At 38.7% G+C, this 24994-nt stretch overlaps 2 protein-coding genes across 2 annotated transcripts; both read right to left on the bottom strand.

Moving 5' to 3' along the window:
• Positions 1-956: 956 nt before the first annotated feature.
• Positions 957-1975, bottom strand: LOC105042824 (ferredoxin-thioredoxin reductase, variable chain). Its single transcript, XM_010920162.4, has one exon. The coding sequence runs from the start codon at positions 1753-1755 to the stop codon at positions 1285-1287; it is 471 nt and encodes a 156-aa protein (XP_010918464.1). The 5' UTR covers positions 1756-1975; the 3' UTR covers positions 957-1284.
• A 4596-nt stretch (positions 1976-6571) lies between these two features.
• On the bottom strand, positions 6572-19018 carry LOC105042823 (vacuolar-sorting protein BRO1). The gene is made up of 8 exons (XM_010920161.4): positions 18215-19018; positions 16774-17724; positions 14820-14909; positions 12147-12215; positions 9594-9734; positions 8647-8695; positions 7545-7648; positions 6572-7315 (listed from the first exon to the last, which is right to left on the bottom strand). Exons 1-8 carry the CDS (start codon positions 18881-18883, stop codon positions 6809-6811), a joined length of 2580 nt encoding a protein of 859 aa, XP_010918463.1. The 5' UTR covers positions 18884-19018; the 3' UTR covers positions 6572-6808.
• Positions 19019-24994: the final 5976 nt, after the last annotated feature.

The following is a 24994-nucleotide window of genomic DNA, read 5'->3' as shown; positions in this document are numbered from 1 at the left end:
AATAAAAAAAAAATGTTGGGAATACAAGGAGAAACAACTACACTTTGAAGTGTAAATTCAAGATTTGATGATAAAATATGCCCTTAAAAAACTTTTGGTTCAATTAGTTGAACATGTTAATTGATTTTACACCACATGAATAATATCCAGGATCGTAGTATTATGACTCAAGGATCTACATTAAGCTCATTAATCTGACTAAGCAAGGAATATGTGAAAAAGCATTTGATACATGGTTGTAATTCCATCATTCAAGATTGCTTGTTTGCTACATATTTGATAAATATACTCCACAATTATTTTTGCATACTCCTTTACAGTCATTCTTTAAAGAGCGAACATGGGTGACAGGGTGAGTGTATCTTCTAAAGAAAAAGCATATTATTTAAACAAATTTCAGGGAAGTTGGCTCAGGAGATTTGGCTAGCAGCCTCATGGACAGGTCCAAAAGAGTGTTCCTTATAATAGTAAAGATGATGAAATGTAGGGAATAAATTGAAATTTTTTCCTTTTTAAAATTTTCTTGGGACCTAACTCTTTTAAGAGCAATTGGGGAAAAAGTTTGCTGACACAAAATATAGGATTCTTATTCAATAATAAAAATACCTATAATACAAAAGCCACAGATCAGAGAAAGAGAATGTGCCAGATATCAGCACAGAAAACTGAAATACTAAATTCTTGAAACCAGCATGCATTGAACAACCATGTGAACCTCATTTCCATTCAACTATATTAGAAGCACAAAGCCATATTCTTTTGACAAATTTTATATCGAAATGCATCAAAATTCCAGCCATTATTTATATGGATATCAAAATCTGCACATTCAAAGACTTGAGAGATCACTGAAATCCTTATGAACTTCGATGTAATAGCCTTTGTCGCATTAAAAGCAAGCAAGATCCGGTAATACAGTAAAAAATGAATATAATCACCATGACAATTCAAACAGATAGGCAAGAAACATATTCCTTTAAAGGTATATATCTGATTATACAACAAAACTCGTTCAACTTTTTTCAAGCAGTAACTCAAATTGACAACAACAGCAGAAACAGAAGGAAGAAATGACAAGAAACTTACTTGGTGGCAGAACTATAAGGTGCCTTCTTCCCTTCTCATCTATTTATTAATCAATTTACAACCATCATGTTGCTGTTATGATATCAATAGAAGTTCTTGGGAAAGAAGAGAAGGCGATGGATACTCAATAATTCCATCCAAAAGACTGTCTGAAATCTGGAGTCTTTACATCAAATTACACAATTTAGGTCAATCGGATTACGGGAGGTACTCGAACTCGTCCTCCTTAAGGTGGGCGAAGAACTTGACGGGCTTCGGCTGGCCCTCGACGGCGACGTGGAACTCGATCTTGAAGGGAAGATTGGCGGAGATCCGCTTCCCCTTCCACAACGCCACGTACTGCTTGATCTCCCCCTCCATCCCGTTCAAATCCAGCTCGGGGGCCTTGAGGACATGGTAGACCTTCAGCGGCACCTTCACCCGGACCCTCCGCCCGATCTTGGCCAACGCCTCCGCCTCCTCCTCCTCCACCGATGGCGACGAGGAGGAAGAAGCGTCGGTAGTGATGGCGACCTGGCAAGAGATTCTTCTCCGGAACAACGCCGCCGGTTGCCCGGAGGCACGGATCACGGGGTGGGCGGGGGCAAAGGGGGAAGGCGAGGGGAGTGTGGCGGCGGCAGGGTGACGCCAGAGGAGGGCGGTGGTGGGGACGGTCGCCGCCGTTGGCATTCCGATTCCGATGAAATAATATCTCTCTCGGATTCCGTGTCTTGATCTCTCAAAGTCCTATCGAAGCGTTGGCGGTCGATAGAAGGGCTTCGATGGAGTGGAGCCGGGAAAGGGAGAGGAGGGAGGGTGAGGGTTTCTTGTAGGCTTTTCGTCGAACATTTATCGGATCGGGATTAATATAAGTGGTGGTAATAAATGGAATATTTGCCTGGGCAGGAATAAGCGAGTGGTCGCGTGGACGTGGAGGATAAGAGTGAGAAGGGAGCAAGAGGCGCGCGTTTGGCTCGCGAGCGGGCGGGCGGGCCCACGGGGGGGATTTGGTCGCTGGCGCAGGGAAGGGATAAGAGGTCCAGCTCAGGCTTTGTGATTCGTTCACGCGTCCTCCAGATGTGATAGTTGGCATTTATTCTCGTGCGGGTGGAACGCTTGAACAGCGACGGCCCATTGGCATTTCCGGTGTCGGAGTATTCGAGAAGAGAAATGGTATCCAGGCAAAATCGTGGTTTGAGATCTGAAATGAATCGTGGCTATGTAGCTTTAGATTCATTTGCTTCGTGATGAAAAAAATAAATAAATAAATAAAAATTAAAAAAATTATTTTTTAAAAAATAAAATTTTAATATATTTGATTTGATCATAAAAAAATAATTTATTGAAAAATAATTTATGTTTAGTTCAGTATTCATTTTTCTAAGAATTCTGTGTAAAATACTAGGCTATACATTTTACTTCTAAACTTTATATAAATAATAATATTATATTTATATTAATATAAAAATAATATTAATATAAATATTATTTTTATATTAATATTATTTTTATATTAATATAAAAATAATATTAAATTTGGTGTGAATGGAATACTAGTCTTCCTCAACCGGAGCTCCACTTGCTTCAGCTGTCAGCCAGAGCTATTTTGACATTCACGTCCTAGGAACCTCATTTCCCGAATAAATTAAATGATAGATTTATATCTGATACCTCTTCGTCCTTGGTCCACTCAGCGGCCATTGTTTGCTTCATCACCTTAATGAAGTTTTTCCTATCCCCCCTTTCTCTAAGAAAAATAATAAAATAAAATAAAATAAAATATTAGACTAAATATTGGCTGTAGAAGGTGTTTTCCTTCCTTATTTTGTCGGTTTATTAAGTCTGCATTGCTCTGAAATTTTGTCAATGTCAGTCTAACCACACCACAGACTACTTGCGTTATGCCACATGCATCATAATGGTAAAGCTTCTCGGGCCACCTTACAATGAACAAAGTAAGGGGCGTGACCTGCATTAAAGGAGGCAAGTGCCAAACCAGCTCAACTGGGGGTTCTTGGCATCTTTCAACCGTATCATGTACCCCGTGCTCAACAAAATGGTGGACGTAATATTGCTTTTGTGTTCTTCATCAGCCTCATCTATTAGAAATGAAAGTCCACACTACTTTAGACAGGGTCTGTGCTCTTTGCTTACTCTGCTTCACCCTTAGTTTATTTAACCTACATGGATAGGTGGATTTGGGTTTCCATCTAGACATATGGTAATATAATAAGACACCGGACACCGGATCGTCTGACACCAGATCATTCGACACCGGATCGCCTGACACCGGATCGTCCGGCACCGGATCGTCCGACACCAGATCGTCTGACACCGGATCGTCCGACATTAGATCGTCTGACACCGGATCGCCTGACACCGGATTGTCTGACGTCGAGTCATCAAACGACGGGACACCTGACATCGATTTGTCCGGATCGTCCGCTGGTGAGATCAGTAAAATTAAGGCAGGACGCAATAAAAAAATCCACTCCTTTCGCCCAACGCCCCACCAGTGTGGAAACGCGAGCCAATGTGACATCAGGCTCAGGAGTGGGGGGGCAACTATTGGGATATACCGACCGACCCTATTGCCGACTCACCAGCGCCGACCCGTCCTTGACGCCGACTCGACTACGGGTCCCGATCCCGACCCATCCCTGAGAATGGGCCGACCGACTTCGCCCGACCGACGGTGGGCGACACCGACAGTGACTACCGATCGTGCCCGACCGAAGCGGATCGGCCTAACGGGCCAACGTCGCCTCCAATCGCCTGAGAGCCGATCCCTCGTCACCGACCACCTATCGGGTGGGACACCACCGACTCACCATCGGTTTGGACAACTGACGTCCTACCTCTATAGGCCTTTCTAGACGCCGAATGAGCGGCATGGGCTGCAGTCCTATCGAGCAAACGCCGTACGAATGCCAGGGAGCATTGTCCTGCCAGAAAATCTGGGGCGCTGTCCTGCAAAGGACGCAAATTAATTCCTAGGATCTGTCAGCTCGTCAACGACGTGACAACTTCCGATGATTTGATAACTCTCCAGTTGTCTACATCACCGACGGCGGGACCATACTACCTCTTACTATAAATCGGGGAAGGCAACAGTGCTAAAGAGGTCCCTTCGAAAATTCTCAAGCTCTCCCTCTCTCTCTCTCCCTCTCTCGTTGAGCTCCTTGTTTTCTTTTACTGTTGCCTAGTCTCCTCTCTGACTTGACCGTCGGAGGGTTCCCGCCGGAGCCACCTCCGGTCAGTGCGGACTTTTTTTTGCAAGCACTCGTTCTCGGTGATCAGGCGATGAGGGGATTGGCCGCAACACACCGCTTTTCATATTGTTTGTTTCAACTACTATCATTCGTAGATTGAGTTTGTTTCTTTTTAGGGACAGGACTCGATAGTATCATGTTGCTGGATTGTATAACTTATCGCCCTCTCTGGGCCACCACTCCCACTGGCTGCATAATGATTATGTTATATTTGATATTTACTACTTCATGTTTTAGCTTCGCACATCGCAAATGCTACCCATTTAGATCATTTTTACAATCACGTGCGATAGAAATTATTTTGATAATTTTTGACTGATAAAATAATATGGAGAGCAAGGATATTTAAATGATGGGTGAAGCATTTAGTCATTTTTATCCAAATGGATATATGCATAAGGGTAGCGTTGTCTCCCAGCAAAATGGACCTCAACCGTACTTCTTTGTGACCAAACACCATTTCTGCCATCTCCCTAAGAGGGCATGGTTAATTAAGTAGCAAGGAAACAGCACTGGAACCAGTCTTGTGGTTAACTAGTTAAGTGATGGTTACCGGTGCTTATCCTTGATCATCCTCCATTGGCTATCCAGGAACCAAGAAGGACCTTACGGACACTCCATACCACCACCATTGCCCAGCACCGCTGCTTTGGAATCAAAGTGGACCACTGGTTGCGTTAGGATAACACGTGCAGACACGAGCATGCCAATTCACTACCGACAGCCTAACCCCCTCATTTTCCCTTTCTTTTCTTTCTTCTAATAGCTAGAAAGACTGCATGAATGGTAATTGCGCAGCCATGCTTACGCCTCAACGTTAGGTGACGCTTTGAGCATAGTTCAGGTCATGGAGATCTACCTGCTGGGATTAGAATTGAATCAGATATTAACTTATTTATATCTATATTTATTTCATCTGACAAATATAAATATAGATCTAGATATTATTTAAATATAAAAATTTATATCCATATTTATTTTAAATAGATACAGATACAATTTGGATATTGAAAGTATGGATATAATTATGAATATCACTTAGATAATTAAGCTTCATTAAATAGATAATAAATCAAATTAATAATATATTTATATTAGTATATTTTTTTAAAATATAAATTTTATATAAAATTATATAAGATTACATATATATTTGAATATTCAGATACGGATCTCACCATTGTCTATCCATATTCATATCCATTTTTCTTTGACAGATATGGATACAAATATGAATATTCATCGGATCTTTAAATTTCTATCCATATTCGAATTAATTCGAATACAAAATAAATCTGGACAAATAATATCCACATCACTTTTATCTTTTCTCCCGACATGACGAAAACACCCCAAAACCCACCCAAAACAAGGAAAAATGATGTGGCTTCCGAAGACGAGCCATGAAACGCAATGCTGCTCGATCATTTGGAACCCCGGAGTGGGATTTGTGTGGATGCCTTGCTTGTATAGTGTTGGGAAGGTAGACGAAAACAATCCAATGGACCGGTTTTCTTGCAGATTCTTGCGGTGTCCATTATTGCCTTCCCTGCCTCCTGAGCCAGATTCTTACAGTACCATATTTGAACGTGTTGCCATGCTTTTTTCTTATATTTTTCTATGCATCTTGCTGGATGCATTTTGACTGACTCTTTTGTGCAGGTGACATCGAGATGCCGCACGAGTTTGCTCGTCCAAGAGACGAAATCCATGGCAAAGTGCCGTGGATTAAATTTCTTCCAGTTTACCTAGATGAGCGAGACCCACACCAACATCAAAACCTTAGTTGGGACTTTGACTTGAATCCACTGCCCTATAAAATGCTCAAACCACGATTGTCCAAGCTATCTCCCAAGGGAAATCAAATCTCAACAACACAAAAATCATCTAATTTTGTCATCAGTTGTTGTCGACTTCAGCATCCATCCGATGTAGGAAATGCCAATGTACAGATTTACATGCAGGCTCGTGACATGTCGCCTCATGATATGTAGCAATTTATATCCTCTTTATTTTTTGAAACAAATTCCGGTCAAGTGCTTCCATGATGTTTTGATAATTGGAACAATGCAACCATGATATTGCTCCTGCAATTCCATGCCCATTTTCTCTGATTGCCTTGTTGGCACTTCTACAAATTCTGTACGCATCTAGGTGGAAACAGAGTTATGCAATGTATTATTACCATTATATTGTGACACAAGCTCACACTCACTCCATCAAACCCCTTCAAATACAAAATATGATTCTAATAGTTTCAGCAAGAGCTTCCATTAACAACATGCTGAATAGATCAGCACAGTATCTTCCTGCTCGGTCACTGAATGAAATTATTCTAGGACAACAAATTATCACACAAACTATGCATACAAATACAGAAAGCAGACGATAACAAATATGATCTCTCATAGCCATTCACAATGGAACAAAATGGAGAATGCAGCTGATAAAGTCAGGACATTGTATGTACTTTACTGAGGCCGGTAGTAACTGCCTTGTTGAGGGGGATAAGGAGCTGGCACAGTGTATGGTGGCGGAGGATGCGAACCTGGTTGCTGTTGATGTGTGTTGTAGTATGGTCCACGCCATCCGGGATATGCTGGCTGCCCATACTCATGGTTGGGCGGCTGTTGAGGACGCTGGTAATGACTACCGGAGGCATAGTATGGTGGCGGCTGGGGAGTAGCATAAGCAGGGTATGGCTGAGAATATGCAGGCCTGGGCTGCTCCCCAGATGGGCGATGGTATGGTGGCTGAGGATGAGATGGAGGTGGAGCACTCTGCGCTTCTGGCTGTTGAGGAGCATTTCTTTGTGAGTTCGACTGCCCGGGCATAGGGTAGTTGTAGCCTGTTTTCCCATCAGCTGTGAAGTTGAGACCAGCAATCTGCCTCTGCACATCTTCAATCATTTCCCGGCACTGGATATTTCTAGTCATCACGAAATCACTGCACTGCTGCTTTACATTTGTTATTGCATCCTGTTCACAGAACAAGTTTGAAGATCAGTTTGTACTAGTAACAAAGCACATCTAAGTTTACACTGGAGCATTACACGGTACAGCGACTTAATAAATCATCATCACCAACATGCTTCCGGTTATTGTGATGTGAAGTTCCCAAGCACAGAGCTCACAAACCAGTATGTAATTATGGCTGAGAGAGCAGTGAAAGTACAAGATTCAATAAGACAAAGTGTAGAACTCATACCTGGAGAGTAACATAAAACTTCAATCCCTCGTTGATGTTTTCTTTGATTTCTCGATATTTTGCTATGGCAGCAGAGATCTGTTTGTAACTCTTCTCTCGAGCAACTGGAAATAAAAGTTTCTGAATTAATATCAGTGAGTGGAGTGTAAAGATATATGAACTATCAGGTATAGAAAAGAATAATAAACTTAAGCTTGTAGAATAATTTATCTTAGATGAATCCATTGCACAAGGGTTATGATGAACAGCTAAATGGACCATACACCAGGCTTCCACAAAAGTCAAACTACCGCAAAAAAAATGGAACCAAGTCAAATAATTTATGTCAACTATCGAAAACATCAGAAACAAAAACTGGAATATGGGAAAGGCTTCCACAAAAGTGTTATAATTGTATCATCGTTGGTGCAACAGTCGATCAGTTTGTACCCGAAATTATACCAAGGATATCAAAAAGATCAAAAAGAAACAAGTCATGTGCACAAAAATTCTCCCACAAAAGCAAAATATTTCACATCAATGACAGTATTCAGTTAAAATCTACTTGAGATTGGTAATTCCAAAAATATTTTTAAAACCATGATATTCTTTCTTGTAGCCAGTTCGTTGGAATCATCAATGATCGACATTAACAAGCTATTTCAGCTGCAGATTCCTGAGATAACAATATGCCATCAATTTACAAATACATGTAACCGCAGACTTAACTCACAGTAAATTAACTTGAAGTAACATGTTGATAATATCTAGACACAATAAAATGGAGAAAATTATGTTTTTCTTAATGAATAACCTTTAGGACTAACAAGAAAAACCAGAAATATATGGATATGCAACTTTGTGATAATGATAAGATATCCACAGTTTAAATGCCCAAAGAGCATAGAAACTTTGCACTAATTCAGGACGAACATTAAATATGCTAAATAAATGAAAGATATAAAAGTCTATGAGAACAAAGATTAGTGAGAAAAATATACATAATATAATCTGTAGCCAGTCATGCTTCAATTTTCTTTAAAAAAAAAAATCCTTTATTGTCAGAGAATATAAGCAATTCTATACCCAAAGTAACTAGAAAAACAGACAAATGGTAGAACACCTTTGTAGTCTTCTAGATTGAATACAGAAGCAAATTCAGCATTTTGTGCCTGCAAAACAAAAAAAATAAACATAGCTTCTATTTAGGATGCACAGCTAAAATCATCACAAATGCAAATGATTCATGAAAAGGAAGCTAAATCATTATTTTCTGCATAAAGGCAGCAATTGGTATGCTAGGATTAAGACAGCATGATACCATTATAGTGTTCAGAGCATTCTTGCAACAGCAAAAGGAAATAGAGATTGACCACTCAGGAAGATAACAAGGGATAGAGTAGGTTACGTACTGGGCCTGAACTTAATCCCAGCAGACCTAGCTATCAAGCTTGGGCTTGCCCAGAAAACCTATAGGTCCTAACCAAAGGGTAGACTTTCTACAAGCCACGCCGATTCATGACAAATCCAATTAAAGCCAATTAGTATATTTTTCACTCTTATTGTACATGAGTTGAACACCTGGATGTATTTAATGCAAACAGCTGGTGGGAGATTTACCGGGATTGAAGCTACATTTGATTGTTGAGAATCTTAAAGGAAAGAAAATTTTCTAATGTTTGCCATTAGAGGAAAAACAAAGGGCCATAATTTACCTATATAAATTGGCGAAGGCCCCTCATGGAAACAAATCTCAGGTCGGTAAGGTTTTGTGTGGATTGTTAGGACAGATAATAGTCATTGCATTAATCATACTTGAAATTCACATTAGTTCATGGTGACCATCACCATCATCACCTGTTCTGACGAGGAGCATTGCAATTGCCTTCATTAAAACCTAGAATGCTGTCATGACTCATGACTCGTGATGCGGGTAAGGATTTAAGAAAGGAACTCAAGTAGCATCAAGCGTGCTATTGATAGATACAAAAATCCAAAAAACTGACTCACACAACATATCATGAGGTAATAATTTTATGACTCTAAAGACAAAGCAAGAAAATAGCCTACCTGAATTTGAAGCAATAATTGCTCCTGTGCCTCGATATTTTGGGCAATTTCTTCACAGATTTGGTCATACTTTGCTATCTCCTTCTTGAAAAGATCCTCATGTGACCCGGTGCTTGCCATCAGTTTTGGCAGTATATCATCCTGCAATAAATGCAGAATGGGTGAAATAAGCATGGAGTTTAAGACATAGTGAACTTGTCAAATCTGATAGATGTTGCAATTTTATTTGGATATGTAAGAAAGCAAAAATCCTAGATACTTTGTACATAACAAATAATAATAGCGTACTCAAATTATGATGTTATTAAATTGTCATTTCCCATTTTAACCGATGTTATAATGGTATCTCTTTTGCTTTGGAAACAAATTATTTTAAAGGTTGAATTAAGCAAAATAATTATCACTTTTTCTGTCAGAATGATAACAATGGCTCGGGAGGCTCTTGAGGGTTACTGTTACATCATATCCCTTATTTGCAAAGTGTAGCATTTGATTGGGTCTCTTTTGAATAACAACAATGGCCAGAGCAAGATTTGCTAGCAACTTTATCCACAGGTTATCGATTGTAAACAAGGGTTTTAAACTCCAATTTTGTTTAGCACAGTGTTGGTGGGCGACTAACATGAGGATAGACTAAGTAATAGTTTTCAACTGAGGGTTGAATAACTTAAATCATCTAGAAATCCAGATATTTAAGCTGACAATATAATTAATGGCTGAGATATCAAAATTATCAGCTGATATAAGGACAATAAGATTAACTATGGTTTTTTAATTGGTTTTAACATGTGATTATTTAGGAAAAAGTATAGAAACATATTCAATAAAATAGGCTAGAGACATAAAATGTAGAAATGAAACTGATGCAGGAGAGGCATACCAGTTATTTCATATCAGCCCATTCTGGAGCCCATTTGATTAGTTCATATTTATTATCACAAGTCAATGTCTTGTCATACAGTAATTATAAGCCATTAATAATGAGCAGTTGTTAAGCTCTCATTGTGTATCATACATATGGAATGTGTCTTTTAGGGTTTCTAGGCATTGTTAATTATTCATGCATGTGTCCTTTTAGAGTTTATAAAGGCAATTCCTGTTTGTGCCTCATAGAAAGCAGTCATGTATTAACTAAGGGATACAAAAAAAGAGTTAAATGATGTCTATATAAACTGAAATGGTAGAGGATGAATGAAAAGTAAATAAATGGTGTATTTGAGTTCATCTCCTTGAATAGTGGTGGACCTAATATCTCCATTCACCTACTGTCTTCTCTTCTATTTCAAGCACTTTCTTCCTCCTATGCTATATGTCAAGATATTATCACTTCATATAAGTCGAGAAAATATATAAGCAGATATTTACATCCACTGCAGTGGCCAATAGCAATTAATATCGACATCTTGTTTGAAATGAAAATCATGGTTTTAACAGTACATAGCAGGTAATAACGACCTAATAGAGTCATTATTTGACAAGTCCCAGTTTAATATATGATGACATTATTCTTCAAATTAACACCTCACTCTCAGTTATTGTATGCATATCATTTTTTTCATAACAACAAAAAGGATGTCAACTAAAATCATCATTATAATACTTGTCCTGTGCAGTACAGTGTGTAGGCTGCTTGCGTGTTTCTCGGTTTGTTGGGAACAGTATCCATGAAATGGACAACTATGTTTATTTCCAATGTTATGACAATAGTTAATTTCAGTGGGATATAACAGGCAATAATTGAAAATAACAACATCATCCATAATCCATATTTAAATCATGTTATTTGTATTTAAATAATATTATTACAGTCTGATTTATGGATAGTTTATTTAATTTTAAATAATACTACATTTTCCACATATAGTTTGACATGATTTATGACCACTTCATAGCACTGTTCTAAGAGTTTACATATGCAGTAGCATGTTAATTGGCTGTTCTGTGTCAACCACAAGCCTTCACTCAAGGTTTGCAATCTCGATATCAGAGTTTGTACTGGTACCATGCTAATACAATGTTGATATGCCTAGCATGGGGGTCGGTTAGGCATTCTGAGATTTCGTACACCCCCATAACAAAGTCTCAGTTTGATACCGGTATGGTACAATATGCCTAGTACAAGGTGGAATGTATTGGCAGACAACCTTTCTTCGCTGTTTACTTACACAAAAGCAAGGAATTTAGGATTGCATGCCAATAATGTGATAACCTAGAACTAGCATGGGTAAGCATCAAGTTGCAATGTTTCATGCTAGTGCTTGGGACACTTGGAATGCTTGGCATAGAAGCATCCCAAAATACTGGCATGCAGCCAGCAGCATGCTAGTGCCACGGGCCAGCAAGAAATGGCATGGTACATTCTGGGCCATGATGATACCACTTACAGCCTTGCATAGAAGTATCAATTTTTTGTCTGCTATTGTTCCTATGTTTACTCATATATTCACAAGCATGTAAAAGACATCAAAGTATGCTGATTTTCCAACTTAGGTAGTCTTAAGTAACCAATATGAAAGACAAGATGATAATATTATGATCTCTAATGAAACTCACCTTTCTCTTCATCTCTTTTAACATGTCTTCAAGGCCTGCCCTCTGGGCACCCAAAGTCTCTAATTGCCTCTGAGTAGACAAGCAGGTTGTTAGGGTAACAGTTAGCTCATGCATGGCTACAGATAAAACTAAAGAAACATCAAGAAAAAATTGATGAGAGAAGGGGAGAAAAACAAAATAGTACTCATCTTCCCTTTTTTAGCCTGACATCTGATATCTCAACAGAACATCGAACAATAATAAAAGGTTAGGCAGCAAGAATGCATACAAGTATATTGTGAAAATGTTAATGAAGTTAAACGAACAAAATTAAACACTGTAGCCTTATTTTAGTTCAAGGCTTCATTTGTGAGTTCATCAGCCCTGCCCTGATGAGATTCAGCACCAATTCACTCCCCCAGTAGTTGGCTGCCTTTTTAGACAACTTTCAAAACATATGCCACTAGCTTATTGAGATAGTCATAACATGCAAAAATAAACAGGAACAAAGAAATATAACTGGCAGCACAATTAATATGTTTAGCATCAATAAGAATTATTCAAGTTAACTGATGTAAAAGTAAAAAATACATAACATTCATTAAAGCCATTGCCACCTCTAAAATAAACAAGCAAATGTAAACAAAGAATAGCATTAGAATTCTACGTTCTTATGTACTTGTTAACTCATTAGTAAATTAGATGAAAGACATATAGACTGAGAGAAACAATGAAAATTAACTTAAATCAAGAACCCACTTTAATAATGTTTCCATGCAACTAAAGATCTAAAGGTGCCTCCATTGTACATAATAGAAACAGACCAAAATTCAACATGCAGCACACTTTCATATAACATTCACATGCTAATAGTGCTAAAAAAATATTACACTAATTCATACATGCAATTATGGAAAAAAGAGTATAACATGGAAAATTAAGGCATACTACATACACACAGAGACAGAGAGAGAGAGAGAGCAGCTAGCAATCGCTTTATGAAGTGTTAGTCTGATGACACAATCACCAAGAACCAGTTTACAAGATAATACAGATGAACAACTGTCTCTTAGTATACTTTTAGCGGCTCTTCCACACAAAAATGAGGGAGATAACAGAAAAAATTATCTTCTGAAAAAAGTACAAGCCTTCTTGTTCAAATTAGCAATTAATTTTGGAACAAAGAGTTTTCAAAGTTCCATAGTTTGTATGTATTGTTTTCTTTAATAAAAAAAAGACATATTTGATTGCGTTTGCAAGGTTCAACTGTGAATACATCATGACATGAAAAAGATGAAGCATTGATGAAATTTTGCTGAACTACAAGGGTTCCAAGTAATCCAAACATGTTAGTCTTAGTAGAAACAAAACATGGAATACAAAAGGAAGAATACAGATCCTCGTTGCTTAAAACAAAAGTATGGAAGGCCTAGTATTTCTTACACATTCTGCCACAAGTCTCCATCCCATACGACAGCTGGACATTGTGCTAATTGACTGTGCTATGTTTCATTTCAAACACTTAAACACCCTCATTTGGACTATAGAGCCTGTGTTACCTGGGCACTCATGTCCAACTCTTAGAATCCGTAATGGATACATATCCAAAGGATACATGTCAAAACACTATTTGGCAGATACTTTGTTTGCAGCTTCTAGAAATGGGTAGAGTTGGATTGCTCCAACAATGAGTTTGATGCAGTATAATAATGTTAAAAAAGTGAGTTTGTCCATTTTAGAGAATGACCGAGAATGCAGAAATTGAAACAAAATTGGCAAAGTATCATTTTTGTATAATCCTTGAGATAATTAGCAAATTTAAATTAGATTCATGCATAATTGAGACCTTGGAATAATTTTTATATTTGCTTTTATCAATATTAATGCATATTAGTTATAATTATTTTTCTATTACTCCCACGTCTCCTGCTTTTCCTCTAGCCAAGTCAGATGCTTTGACATGTCTGAATCTAATTCTCATGTCCGTGTCTATGCTAATAACAGCTTGAACCTTGGACTATAGTCTAATTATTATGCTCATCACAGCTTTATTTGAATGTTTTAGAGTCAAAACATGATTTGAAAACTCTATCTTGGGCTGCGAATTTTTTCTTGTTCACATCATACATATCATTCTCTGGTGATTCTAATACAGCATTGCTCTTACTTTGCACATAGAGGGAAAACTAGGTGGTTGACCCTAGAAACTAAAAAAGGGAATAATAAGCAGAACCAAAAAATCATGAAGGAAAACACAGTATGAAAACCAAAATAATTCAGAGCTACAAATATACATATACAAAAAAAAAAAAGGAAGAATGAACATAAATGCATGTAAATAAAAATGATGAGATAATAGGAAAGATTAGACAATGTCTGTCTGACTTATGGATGGGCAATTGTGAATATGGTGTAAGTTTTTCGGCCTTACTTTTTAAAATTTCAAACTACAATATTTTGTTGAACAGATGATGACATGCTCAATGTTTCAAGTTCAGCATAATGTCAGACCAGGAAAGGTCTTAGCTGCATGTGCTAGATTAGAAAGTGAATTTGGGGGAATTGGGGACGCCCGGGGTAATGGGAGATAATTCAAGACAAGAACAACCAAGCCCTCACAATTTATCCATGACAAAACAATTCCTGCAATATTTCATCAATTGAAGGAAAATGAAACATTTAACAGAAAATTACCAAGCTTTGTTTAAGGGCTCCCACTATTGCATCTTCATTGCTATCCAAAGACATAATTGGCCTTGCAAGACTTGGAAGGGCTGATTCTATCTGCAGTGTACAATAAATTAAAAACACAGATATGCAAAGAAACATACAAGAACAAAGACAAAACAAAACACAAACTAGAACTGGCATATACAAAACAAAATGCAGAAAGAATCACGAAATAATTTTACCCATAGCATAAGTAATCACGTAAAGCGTCTAAACTAAAACAAAAAGTTTCAAAAAAGAGTAGCTTCTTAGTGCAACAAAATGCCCAGGACTTTGGGTTACATGCCAAGGAAGCAATTGATGGATTTCAACATTTAACGAAAGATCAAAATTTTGAATCATAAAGTACTCAAAATTCAAATAATAAAAAAGTGAATTAGAAGAAAGATTTCAAAAAAAAAAAAAACAAAGGATTTGGAAAACAAATGGACTTAAAATATGAGAAATAAGAGCATGATTCAAATTGGCATTGAGCAAAGTAACGTAAGTTAATTAGTTAGAGAAATGCTTAAACTAAACGGGTAAAACAAATTGTGAGGCATGATTAGGATTGAGATTTCAAGTTTCGACCAAAACAGACTGCTTTCAGCTATGACCAAGTTGAAACTAGCTGATTTCAGGTTTCAATAGTTTCAGTCAATTTTGGCCCAAAGTAATTAGTCTTGGTGTAGTTAGTCAGTTTCAGGCTTTAGTCAGTTTCAGCCTGGAACTAACTGAAATTTTGTTTCTATTTATGGATCATTTCTCCATTTCATTAGGTATATTTAGTAAGTAGGATCAATTCTGGGTTTCCATTTTGGTTAAAAGAACAATTACATTGCAGTATTCTATCTATATAAATTAAAGTGTTGGCTAAATGTTTTAAGGGCTCATATAATGTAATAATAAGCAGCCCTATTTATTCTCTTTTGTTTTTTTGGGTGAAGGGCTTTGAAGATGTGCATGGTCTGCTAGATAATTGACCTTGGTGAAGACCAGAAAGCCTTTCTTGTTCCTACTTTGGGCTTTCACTTATTATAACATTACCTGGCTTTGTTGTTGATAACAACTAAGAACCACATTCTTGTTCAGGTCTTAATATTGCATCGATTGTTAGTAAAATACATTAAAACTAAATTGTTTGCATTTGTTAAATATCATTAGATAGAAATGCAAAGTAATATGAGTATCTATCTATACATACATATCAATCTATAGTAGTATATGACTTCTTTGTCCTTGTATTTATTTCTTCAGAATCCCTATAAATATTACAAAGATATCAGTTAAGCCTGTCTTCCTTTACTGTACAAAGAGTCTGTATTCAGTTTATTTAGTGCTTTGTTAGTGAAACATGGACTGGATATCAACAATATCAATGTTGAAAGTGAAACCATTTTGAAGAAAATAAGGACAAAAAGTACAGAAGAAGATCTCATATAATATTTTGCTCAACCTGAAATATAGTGGGAGTGCTGAGGGTCTAAGGAGATGCCAGGTACAATTATAAAGTATAAACTCCTCAGAGAAGTCTGCCAAGGTATCCAAGGCCATTTTTGGGATATACAAAATAAGCATCTAAGAAGCATTCTATCATATTTGATAAGTGTCAGCATATGATACATATCGAATATCAACACAACATGCAATTTAAAGTATCTTCTGCTTGCTAGATAATAGTGACTTCAAGGGACCTGTTGGATAAATCATCTTGAATGCCTAACAAACTTTGAGTGGGCAGTAATTCTCTTAGTCATTTTCACTCTTACACCCTTACCTACCTGTGCCTAAGCATATTTGTGAACATAAGATTATTGTTCAACATATGACATGTCATGAGAACAGAAAGGTTATCAATGTCTTTCAAGTAAATTTTTCACAAGCTAGCAGCAAGTCTATAAAGATGAAAAAAAACATGCACATAAAGCAACTAACATACCGGCTTGCGATCGAGGATTGCCATAAGTGCAGCATTGTCTTTTACAGCTCGCTCAATCCGTGTGTCACTGTCAGAAGCTTGCTTAAGGTTTGCAGCAAACCTATTTAATCTTTCCTGCAGGTTTTTTGTCAGGGTGCTGGACTGAGGTCTCGTCCACCGAGTCCCAAACTGAGTCCTAAATTGAGTATCCTCATTCGCTTCCTTTTGGAGTAACTCTTCAGTCTGCACCAAAAGCTCTTGATTGACCCTTCTCAAATCCCTGATTTGCTGTAACTCCGCTTCCAGGCCAGAAGGGCCACCACTGATCTGTACAGCTTCAATATCCTCTTTAAGATCCATAGGCAAACTGAAATTACCTTCCAAAGCTAGAATAGAATCAGGCAGATCCATCTCCTTAAGTTTAACCCTTGCTATTTCACTTCCTTGCTGCAGCTTTTCTGCCTGGGTTCGGATAATATCATCAACCATCTCTGTGTACTTTGAAAGGGCCTTGGTGCTGCTGTCTGGGACAAGACCTGAGAACAACCTCTCCTTGCTACCATCTAAAACTTCACCCATTGGTGTAGGCTTAACAAGAGAGGCTCCTGGTAGAGCCGACAAGGAACCGGCTGCTGGAACCCGCATTAGATACACACGATCATTCTCTTTGGTGGCCCTCTCCAGGTTGCGGTTCATGTTGCTCTCCAATCTGGAGACAGCATCCATGAGAGGTTGAGCAACTCCCTTAGCAGACTTCTTCGCATCCGTGAGGGCACCTAATCCAATCTTTAGTCGAGCAATCTCCTCAGCGATCTCTTCCTTTTCATGAAGCTCTAAAGAATATCTATAGCAAGCTTCTGCATAGAACTGGGCTGCCTTCAATTGCACATGGGAGACCCATGTCCGGTCAAAGTGTTGGTTGAGTGGAGGAGCAGTGATCGGTGCATAGGCTTCCTCATAGTAGAGACCAACCTACAACAGTCACCACACACCAAAAGGTTACACGATGCAATCTCAGATATTGTCAAACTTCAGCAACGCCATAAAAGTTGTGATTCCGCTGAACTGAATCTCTGGTAAGTTACAACATTGTTGAAACTAAGAAAACAAATTAAGCCAGATTTTAAGGAAAAGCATGATAGACTTGAAGAAGGGACAAGAATACAAGAACTGCTTATAATAGTTGACAAAACAATCGACAACATTCATTCATTCTGATTAAATCAGCATAAAGCTCAAATAACTTAATACCCACTAAAACAGAGTGAATTATGAAGCATATAAATGGAAGCATAAAATTTATATGACCCTCATTTAAACAGAACAATCCTGGGGCACAAATCCAATTTCTTAAAAAAATCTTACAATAAAGGCTTCGATTCTTAATCTCCAATTAATAAATCAATCGAGAATAATTCAAGATCAAGTGAAAGAGAGAAAGAGAGAGAAATCTGGAGTATACCTGCCGGGCGACCTTGGAGCAGAGCCCCGGAGGCTTGCCATCAGCAATAACCTTCTCAAAGAAGCACTCCTGCGCCTGGGCGAGCATAAGACGCTCAAGCATCGAGGTGCACTCGGGCGACAAATCAAGCGTCGCCCCGGCGGCGACCGCCTTGGCGGCTGCCTGATCGCGGAGAAAGGCGAAGGTTCCCGCAGCAGCCTGGAATGAATTGCAGGCCTGCTTGAGCCCGGCGGGGGAGGAACGATCGGAGGTGAGGGCGATCTGGCTGTAGACGGCGGCGAGGTTGAAGAGGACAGCGGCCTTCTCGAGGTGGATGGAGGGAAGGGAGACCTTCTTGTTGGACTTGAAGGCGTCGTGCCAGGTGAAGACGAGGGAGTGGACGTGGGAGCGGTCGGGGGAGATGGGGAAGCGGGGCTCGATAAGGGCGAGGGCGCGGAAGTAGTGCTGGAGGAGATCGCGGCGGAGCTCCGGCGAGGGGGCCGCGGAGGAGGGGTTCTCGAGGTCGGAGCGCATCTGGCGGACGGCCTGGAGGTCGTCCTCGTTGGCCTGGGCCTCTCGCTCGGAGAAGGTGGTGGCGATGTACTGTCGCAGGGGGCGGTAGAGGTCCACCGCCGCCGTCTTCTTCTCGTGCACAGCCAGCATCACGTTGACCACCGTCGGAGATGCCATCGCCGGTGGAAGGAATGGATCGGATCACCGGGAGCGAGGGTTTCCCTTTTCTTTTCTTTTTTTGTTTTTTTGTCGGTCTGATTGAGACTTGTGAGAAGGGGAAACAGAAAGAGACGAAGGGGATTTTACTTCGGGAGGAAGGAGAAGAAAAGAGAAGGATTTTCCGAACATTTGACGAGCAGACGCGTTAGGAGTCGTCCTATGGTCAGATCCTGACCGTCCATCTCTGATGTCCGTTCGTTACTTGGTATATTTTGTGGGAGCCATTTGTAACACACAATGATCATCTGGGCCGGCTCTATTTTTCTAAGGTGATGAATGTTATTATTAGATGTCGCATCATATGGATGGATGGAGCTTATCAAAATCAAAAAAACCTGACAACTTGTTAACCAATAGTGCTAAGAAGGGAGGACATCTTTAATATGATAAACTTCTAAGCTCTAACCATTTACCACTTAAAAAATTAAAAAAATATATAGAGTTCTTTGAGTGCCACGACTGCTGAGGAAAATATTCAGAACTACAATGTCGAAAAAATTCTAACAATTTTATTTGATTTATAGCCGACAATCAGCTACATTGTCAGGCCTATTTGGATGATGGCTGAAGGTTTTAATCCAACAATACTCAATGATTTATCTAGCAATATGATCATTTATAGATCGATGATTTTATCAGCATTCAATCGATTATCTTATTCGGTTGATAGCCGAGAATCAAAGAAAAAATCATAATGCATGATCCGAAAGATAAAGACTCAAAAAAATAGCTACAATACATGACGTGAGCATTATTGCTTATAATTGAAAGATCGTGAGCTAAAATAACTATCCACTCAACTCACTTAAATTCGGTAACTCCCACATTCCCATATTTTAAGGGATGAAAGTAACAGAACAATAGTAGACTTTACCCTTATATTCGGGATAAGTATTTTTTGATAGATATTAAGCTATCACCTCTGTGATTTTCTTTCACTATTCCTTTAACTTCGACTGACTTAGACATCTAAGGGTCTCCCATCGGATAACTTCCGACAAAAGGACTCATCTTATAGATTTTTTCACCAACGGTGGCAAAGGCACACTTATTGGCATCCAATCGAGGATCTCGCTGGAGTTTAATGGCAACAGATTGGCATGCCAGATAGGAGATAAATAAACCATGATGGAAATGAGGGCTCAGAATGCATCTACAGCTCCGTCAGATGCTCTTCACGTCGTGAAGAGCTTCTTATGCAACACGCAGAGCCTAGTACTTCACGATCAATAATCATGATGGACCAACAGCAGCTCACCATCCTAATGCAGTAATTCAAAATGCTAACCAAGACTGTCCATAGTCTACAATAGATTGTAGAATAGTAACAGCAACAGTCACCAATGGAGAAGCTGGCACCACATACTGTGCCATCTAGACATAGCTGCCATGCCCCTAGCAACCTTCTTTACCACAGCACCAACCTACTCGACACTCACACTGTACTGATCCTCAACTTACTTGGCACTCCCATCGTGCCGATTCCAAAGAGCGACGATCTCTTTGTCCCAGATGAATTTTGAAAAAAGAGAAACAGCCTCGCTCTCCTTCAAACTCCTCAGGGGAAGACTTTACTCCAAGATATTTTTGATATAATAAGGAGTCTCGATGATGGCTGAATGATTATGATCAAATTATGAAAAATCGATCATTGACTCGCTCAGCTTTAGGAGGACAACCGAGGCTCATCAAATGGCCTCGGGTTCAACTGTCGTCCTCCTTTCTCTCGAAGAATTTTGGACAAGCTGATCTTGGCTCAATTCAAGATGCCATAGCTGGAGTCTTATGATGGCTCCATCAACCTACTCGACCACCTAAAGAGCTACAAAGCTCTCATGCTGATTCAAGGGGCTTCCAATGCCCTCCTCTATTTGGCCTTCCCAACGACTCTTTGAAAATTTGCTCGAGTCTGGTACTTCAGACTTCGGCCAACAAGCATTCGCTCCTTCAAGCAGTTTGAGCAACTATTCATGAAACACTTCAGCTTAAGCAAAAAGATGCCACGAAAATTCAATAATCTCTTCTCTATCTACCAGTGGGAAGGAGAATCATTGAGGGACTGCATAGTGCACTTTAACATTGCCACATTAGAAATTCATGATCTCAATGAATCGATGGTCGTGTCAGTCATGAAATGGAGACTTTGAAATTTCAGATTCACTTACTCCTTGGACAAGTTCTCTAGATCCTACTCTGAACTCCTTGAACAACATAGAAGTACATACGCACTGAGGAAGGCGCGACTGACCAGCATCAGATTGAAGAAAAGAAGAAACAAAAGAAGAATGTAGCCTCAAAGGGATCTAGTAGGGCCTAGCTGACAAGGAGGCTCCACCTTGATGATAAAGCCTAAGGCCGAAAACCCTCAACTACAGATATGACTCTTATGCCCCTCTCTTTGCTTCTCGTGCATAAATTCTTATGGAGATTGAAGGGGGGAGAACTACCTCCACAGACCTCAATAGGGAATCACCGACTTCTCATAACAAAAGAAAGTACATACATTTTCATCAGAACTATGGGCACGATATTGAGTAGTGCATCCAATTAAAGGACGAGATACAGGCTCTGATCTGTCGAGGTTATTTCAATGAGTATCTGCGTGATCGTCCAATCTAGGCACCTGCCAATTAATAAACTTGATCTCAACCCAAGGAAGAGATCAATAATCAACCTACAATAGGGGTGGTCAACATGATCTCTAAAGGAATACCATTTGGGGGGCAAAATGTTCAAGGAACTCCTTAAAGCACCAGCGAGGAGATAATCTCATCATTTTTTTTGATGAAGATCTCCAAGAAATTCAGACTCTTCATGATGACGTTATTGTCATTTCTATGACAATAGTTAATTATAATATAAAAAAAGTTTTAATTGATAATGAAAGTTCTACCAATATATTATTTTATGATGTTTTCTCCAAAAAATGATTAACTATTGATCGACTGAAACAAGTCAACAGTTCTTTAGTCAGATTTTCAGGTGATTCAGTAAAGATTGATGGAGAAATACTCTTTCCAGTCATTGTAGGATAACAACCTCGATAGGTTACCATCCTCAACTTTCTCATTGTCTGAGTACCATCGGTCTACAATGTACTATTAGGACGACTTGGGCTGAATGCTGTACAAGCGATAGTTTCAACTTATCACCTCCTCATCTGGTTTTCAATAAAAAATGGAGTTGGTGAAATACAGAGAGATCAACAATTAGTCCGATAGTGTTATATGACAATAATTAGAGGAAAGAAGTCCTTAGATATCTTTCTGATCGATGGGTTAGATCAACGGAAGAAAAAAAATCAAAGAGAACTTGCTGAACAGCTTATATCAATCCTATTCCAGGAGGGAGATCTGACTAAGACTGTGCAAGTCGGGTCACTACAAAATGAGCACCTTCGAGAAGATCTAATGGCCTTCTTGAGAAAAAATACAGACATCTCTGCTTGGTTGGCCACGGACATGTCAGGTATACCTTCTAACGTAATTTCCATAGATTAAATATTAATCTAAGGGGGTATTTGTTATGGGATGATCCATCCAAGATCAAGGATGATGTAGGTGAAGGTAATGAGATCACCGTATTTGATTGCACCATGATAATTCTATATAGTAGTAATTTTAAATCACCCCTACTCCTCAATCATCATCAAATGCGATGATAGAAAATCCGCTCTTAAGGATGAATATCCAACATCGCTCAATCATGGTGATCTTATATTAAAATATATTAATCAAAATATCCTCATAATCGAGAGATTTCTTAGAAAAAAAATCTATCTTTTTTGCTATGATATTTTTTCGCACGTATATGCGATATTATTTATGCATACTGGATGGATATATGAGGTGTCATCTCTATGAAAGAAGAGAAAGAAATCCTTTCTTTTCTCATCATATTGATTAAAAAGAAGAAAAATTTATTAGATATTTTTCTAAAATTTTCTACCCTAATCCTAAATCCCTACTCCCAAAACTTTGTTGAGAGGGTGATTCAAAGTGATGATTTCGTTTCCTCAATCCAATCACGGTAATCTGAGACTTTTTTTTTCTTCCGTCTCTCTTTTATTATTTTTTTTCTTTCCATCTGAGATATGTTAGGAATATTTTTAATATTATATGGTCGGTAATCTTGACTTTTCATAGCATACATAACAAGTTACTTGTACATATCTGAGGATTTTAATCACTACACCATGACCAACCAAATATTATGATTTTAGATCACTAGAGATCAGATCACCCAAGAATTTGGATCACCAGTGATCTAATATTATCGTGGTGATCCTAGTTGGGTCACCAAACATCCTCTAAAATGCAGGCCAGCATGTCAGAAGAAAAGAAACTTTATCCCAGAGAGGTAGACAGCAATCGATGAAGAAGTTGGCAAGTTGTTAGCTGTGGATTTCATCCGAGAGACATATTTCCTAGAATGGCTGGCAAATGTGGTGATAGTTAAAAAGGCTAAAGGTAAGTGGAGAATATGCATTGACTACAATGACCTTAATAAGGCTTGTTCAAAGGATAATTTTTTGCTACTGAGAATCGACCAACTAATCGATGCGACATCGGACCATCAACTCCTAAATTTTATGGATATTTTCTCTAACCACGATCAAATTCAAATGGCTCCCGAAGATGAAGACAAGACAGCATTCATCATCAAGAAAGGCTTATACTGTTATAAAATCATATCTTTTGGCCTAAAAAATGTTAGAGCAACTTATCGACCAATTGGTCAATAAAGTCTTTACAGATCAAATCGGTAGGAACATAGAGATTTATGTTAACAAAATGCTCGTAAAAAGTGATGAGGCTTCTCGATATATAAATAACTTAGAAGAAGCATTCGATGCATTGAGGAAGCACCAAATGATACTAAACCCAAATAAATGTGCTTTCAGAGTAATCTTAGAAATTTTTTTGATTTTATGATGTCAAAGCAAGGAATAGAGGTCAATCCTGAAAAGATCAAGGCAATCATCAACATAAAACCTTCAACTTCAAAAAGAGATATTCAGAAGCTGGCTGGATGTATTACAGCCCCTAGCCGAATCTCTAGGTCAGTAGAACAATGTCTTCCATTCTTCAAAATCTTGCAACACATGAAGAACTTCACTTGGTGGGATGAGTGTCAAAAAGTCTTTGAAGAGTTGAAAAGTTATCTAAGTTCTCCCCCTTTGTTATCGAAGCCAAATATGGATGAAACATTATTCATATACTTGGCTACTATTAGTTTGCAGCTGATTTGCATGCAAAATTATACTAGTTACGTTAACTACAGTGGAAGCAGATATGAAAAAAAATTCAGATCTAAGCATGCAGATTCAAAATCTTAATCACTTAGAATCGTCTAACATGCATAAATAAATTTATAAACATGGATCTGAAATAAAAAATAGTAAGAAAGAAGGTATACCTGATTGCTTTTCTCTCCTCTTTCCTCGGATCAAATCCTACAGATGTCTAGGGTTTTTATCATAGCCGCATATGTGCCCGACCTCTGCTGGTATCCACACAGAGATGATCTCGATCAAAAACTCTGAAGCCTTCGGAGTGCTAGCTTCCTTGCAGACTTCATTCCTCGACTTGGATCAGGGCCTTTTTCCTTATATTACTTGAAGCAGCCCTGTATAGGATTCTAAGGATTAATCCTAATCACCAAGAAAGATCAAGAATCCCTTCTTGATTCTTCTTTCTCTCTCTAAATCCTCTTTTAGATCTCTATATGGAGGTGGAACTAGGTGTGGAAGGGAGGGAACAAGGAGGAGTTGGCGTGGAGGAGGAAGGGGGCGGCAAGATTGTTATGTTGCAACTCTCTCCCTTTTTACCACACGCCCACCTCTTTCCTTTTATTTTGTCGCCCAAACATGAGCCCCTTTCCACACCAGTAACTAACTATAATTAGATTAGAATCAGTTTAAAATTTGTTAGCCTTGTCCCTATCTAGATAGGAATTCAAACTAACCAAGAAATGAAATGGCACCTCATCCCAATCCTCCCACACGCATGTCAAGAAGAATTGGCATGAATTTTCATCACCCCATCCTTATTTTGTTTAGCTAGATGG

This window comes from Elaeis guineensis, chromosome 4 (assembly GCF_000442705.2).
Source record: "Elaeis guineensis isolate ETL-2024a chromosome 4, EG11, whole genome shotgun sequence".
NCBI classification, from domain to species: Eukaryota; Viridiplantae; Streptophyta; class Magnoliopsida; order Arecales; family Arecaceae; genus Elaeis; species Elaeis guineensis.
Note: the sequence above shows the minus strand (reverse complement) of the source record. Positions and strands in the feature narration are given on the sequence as shown.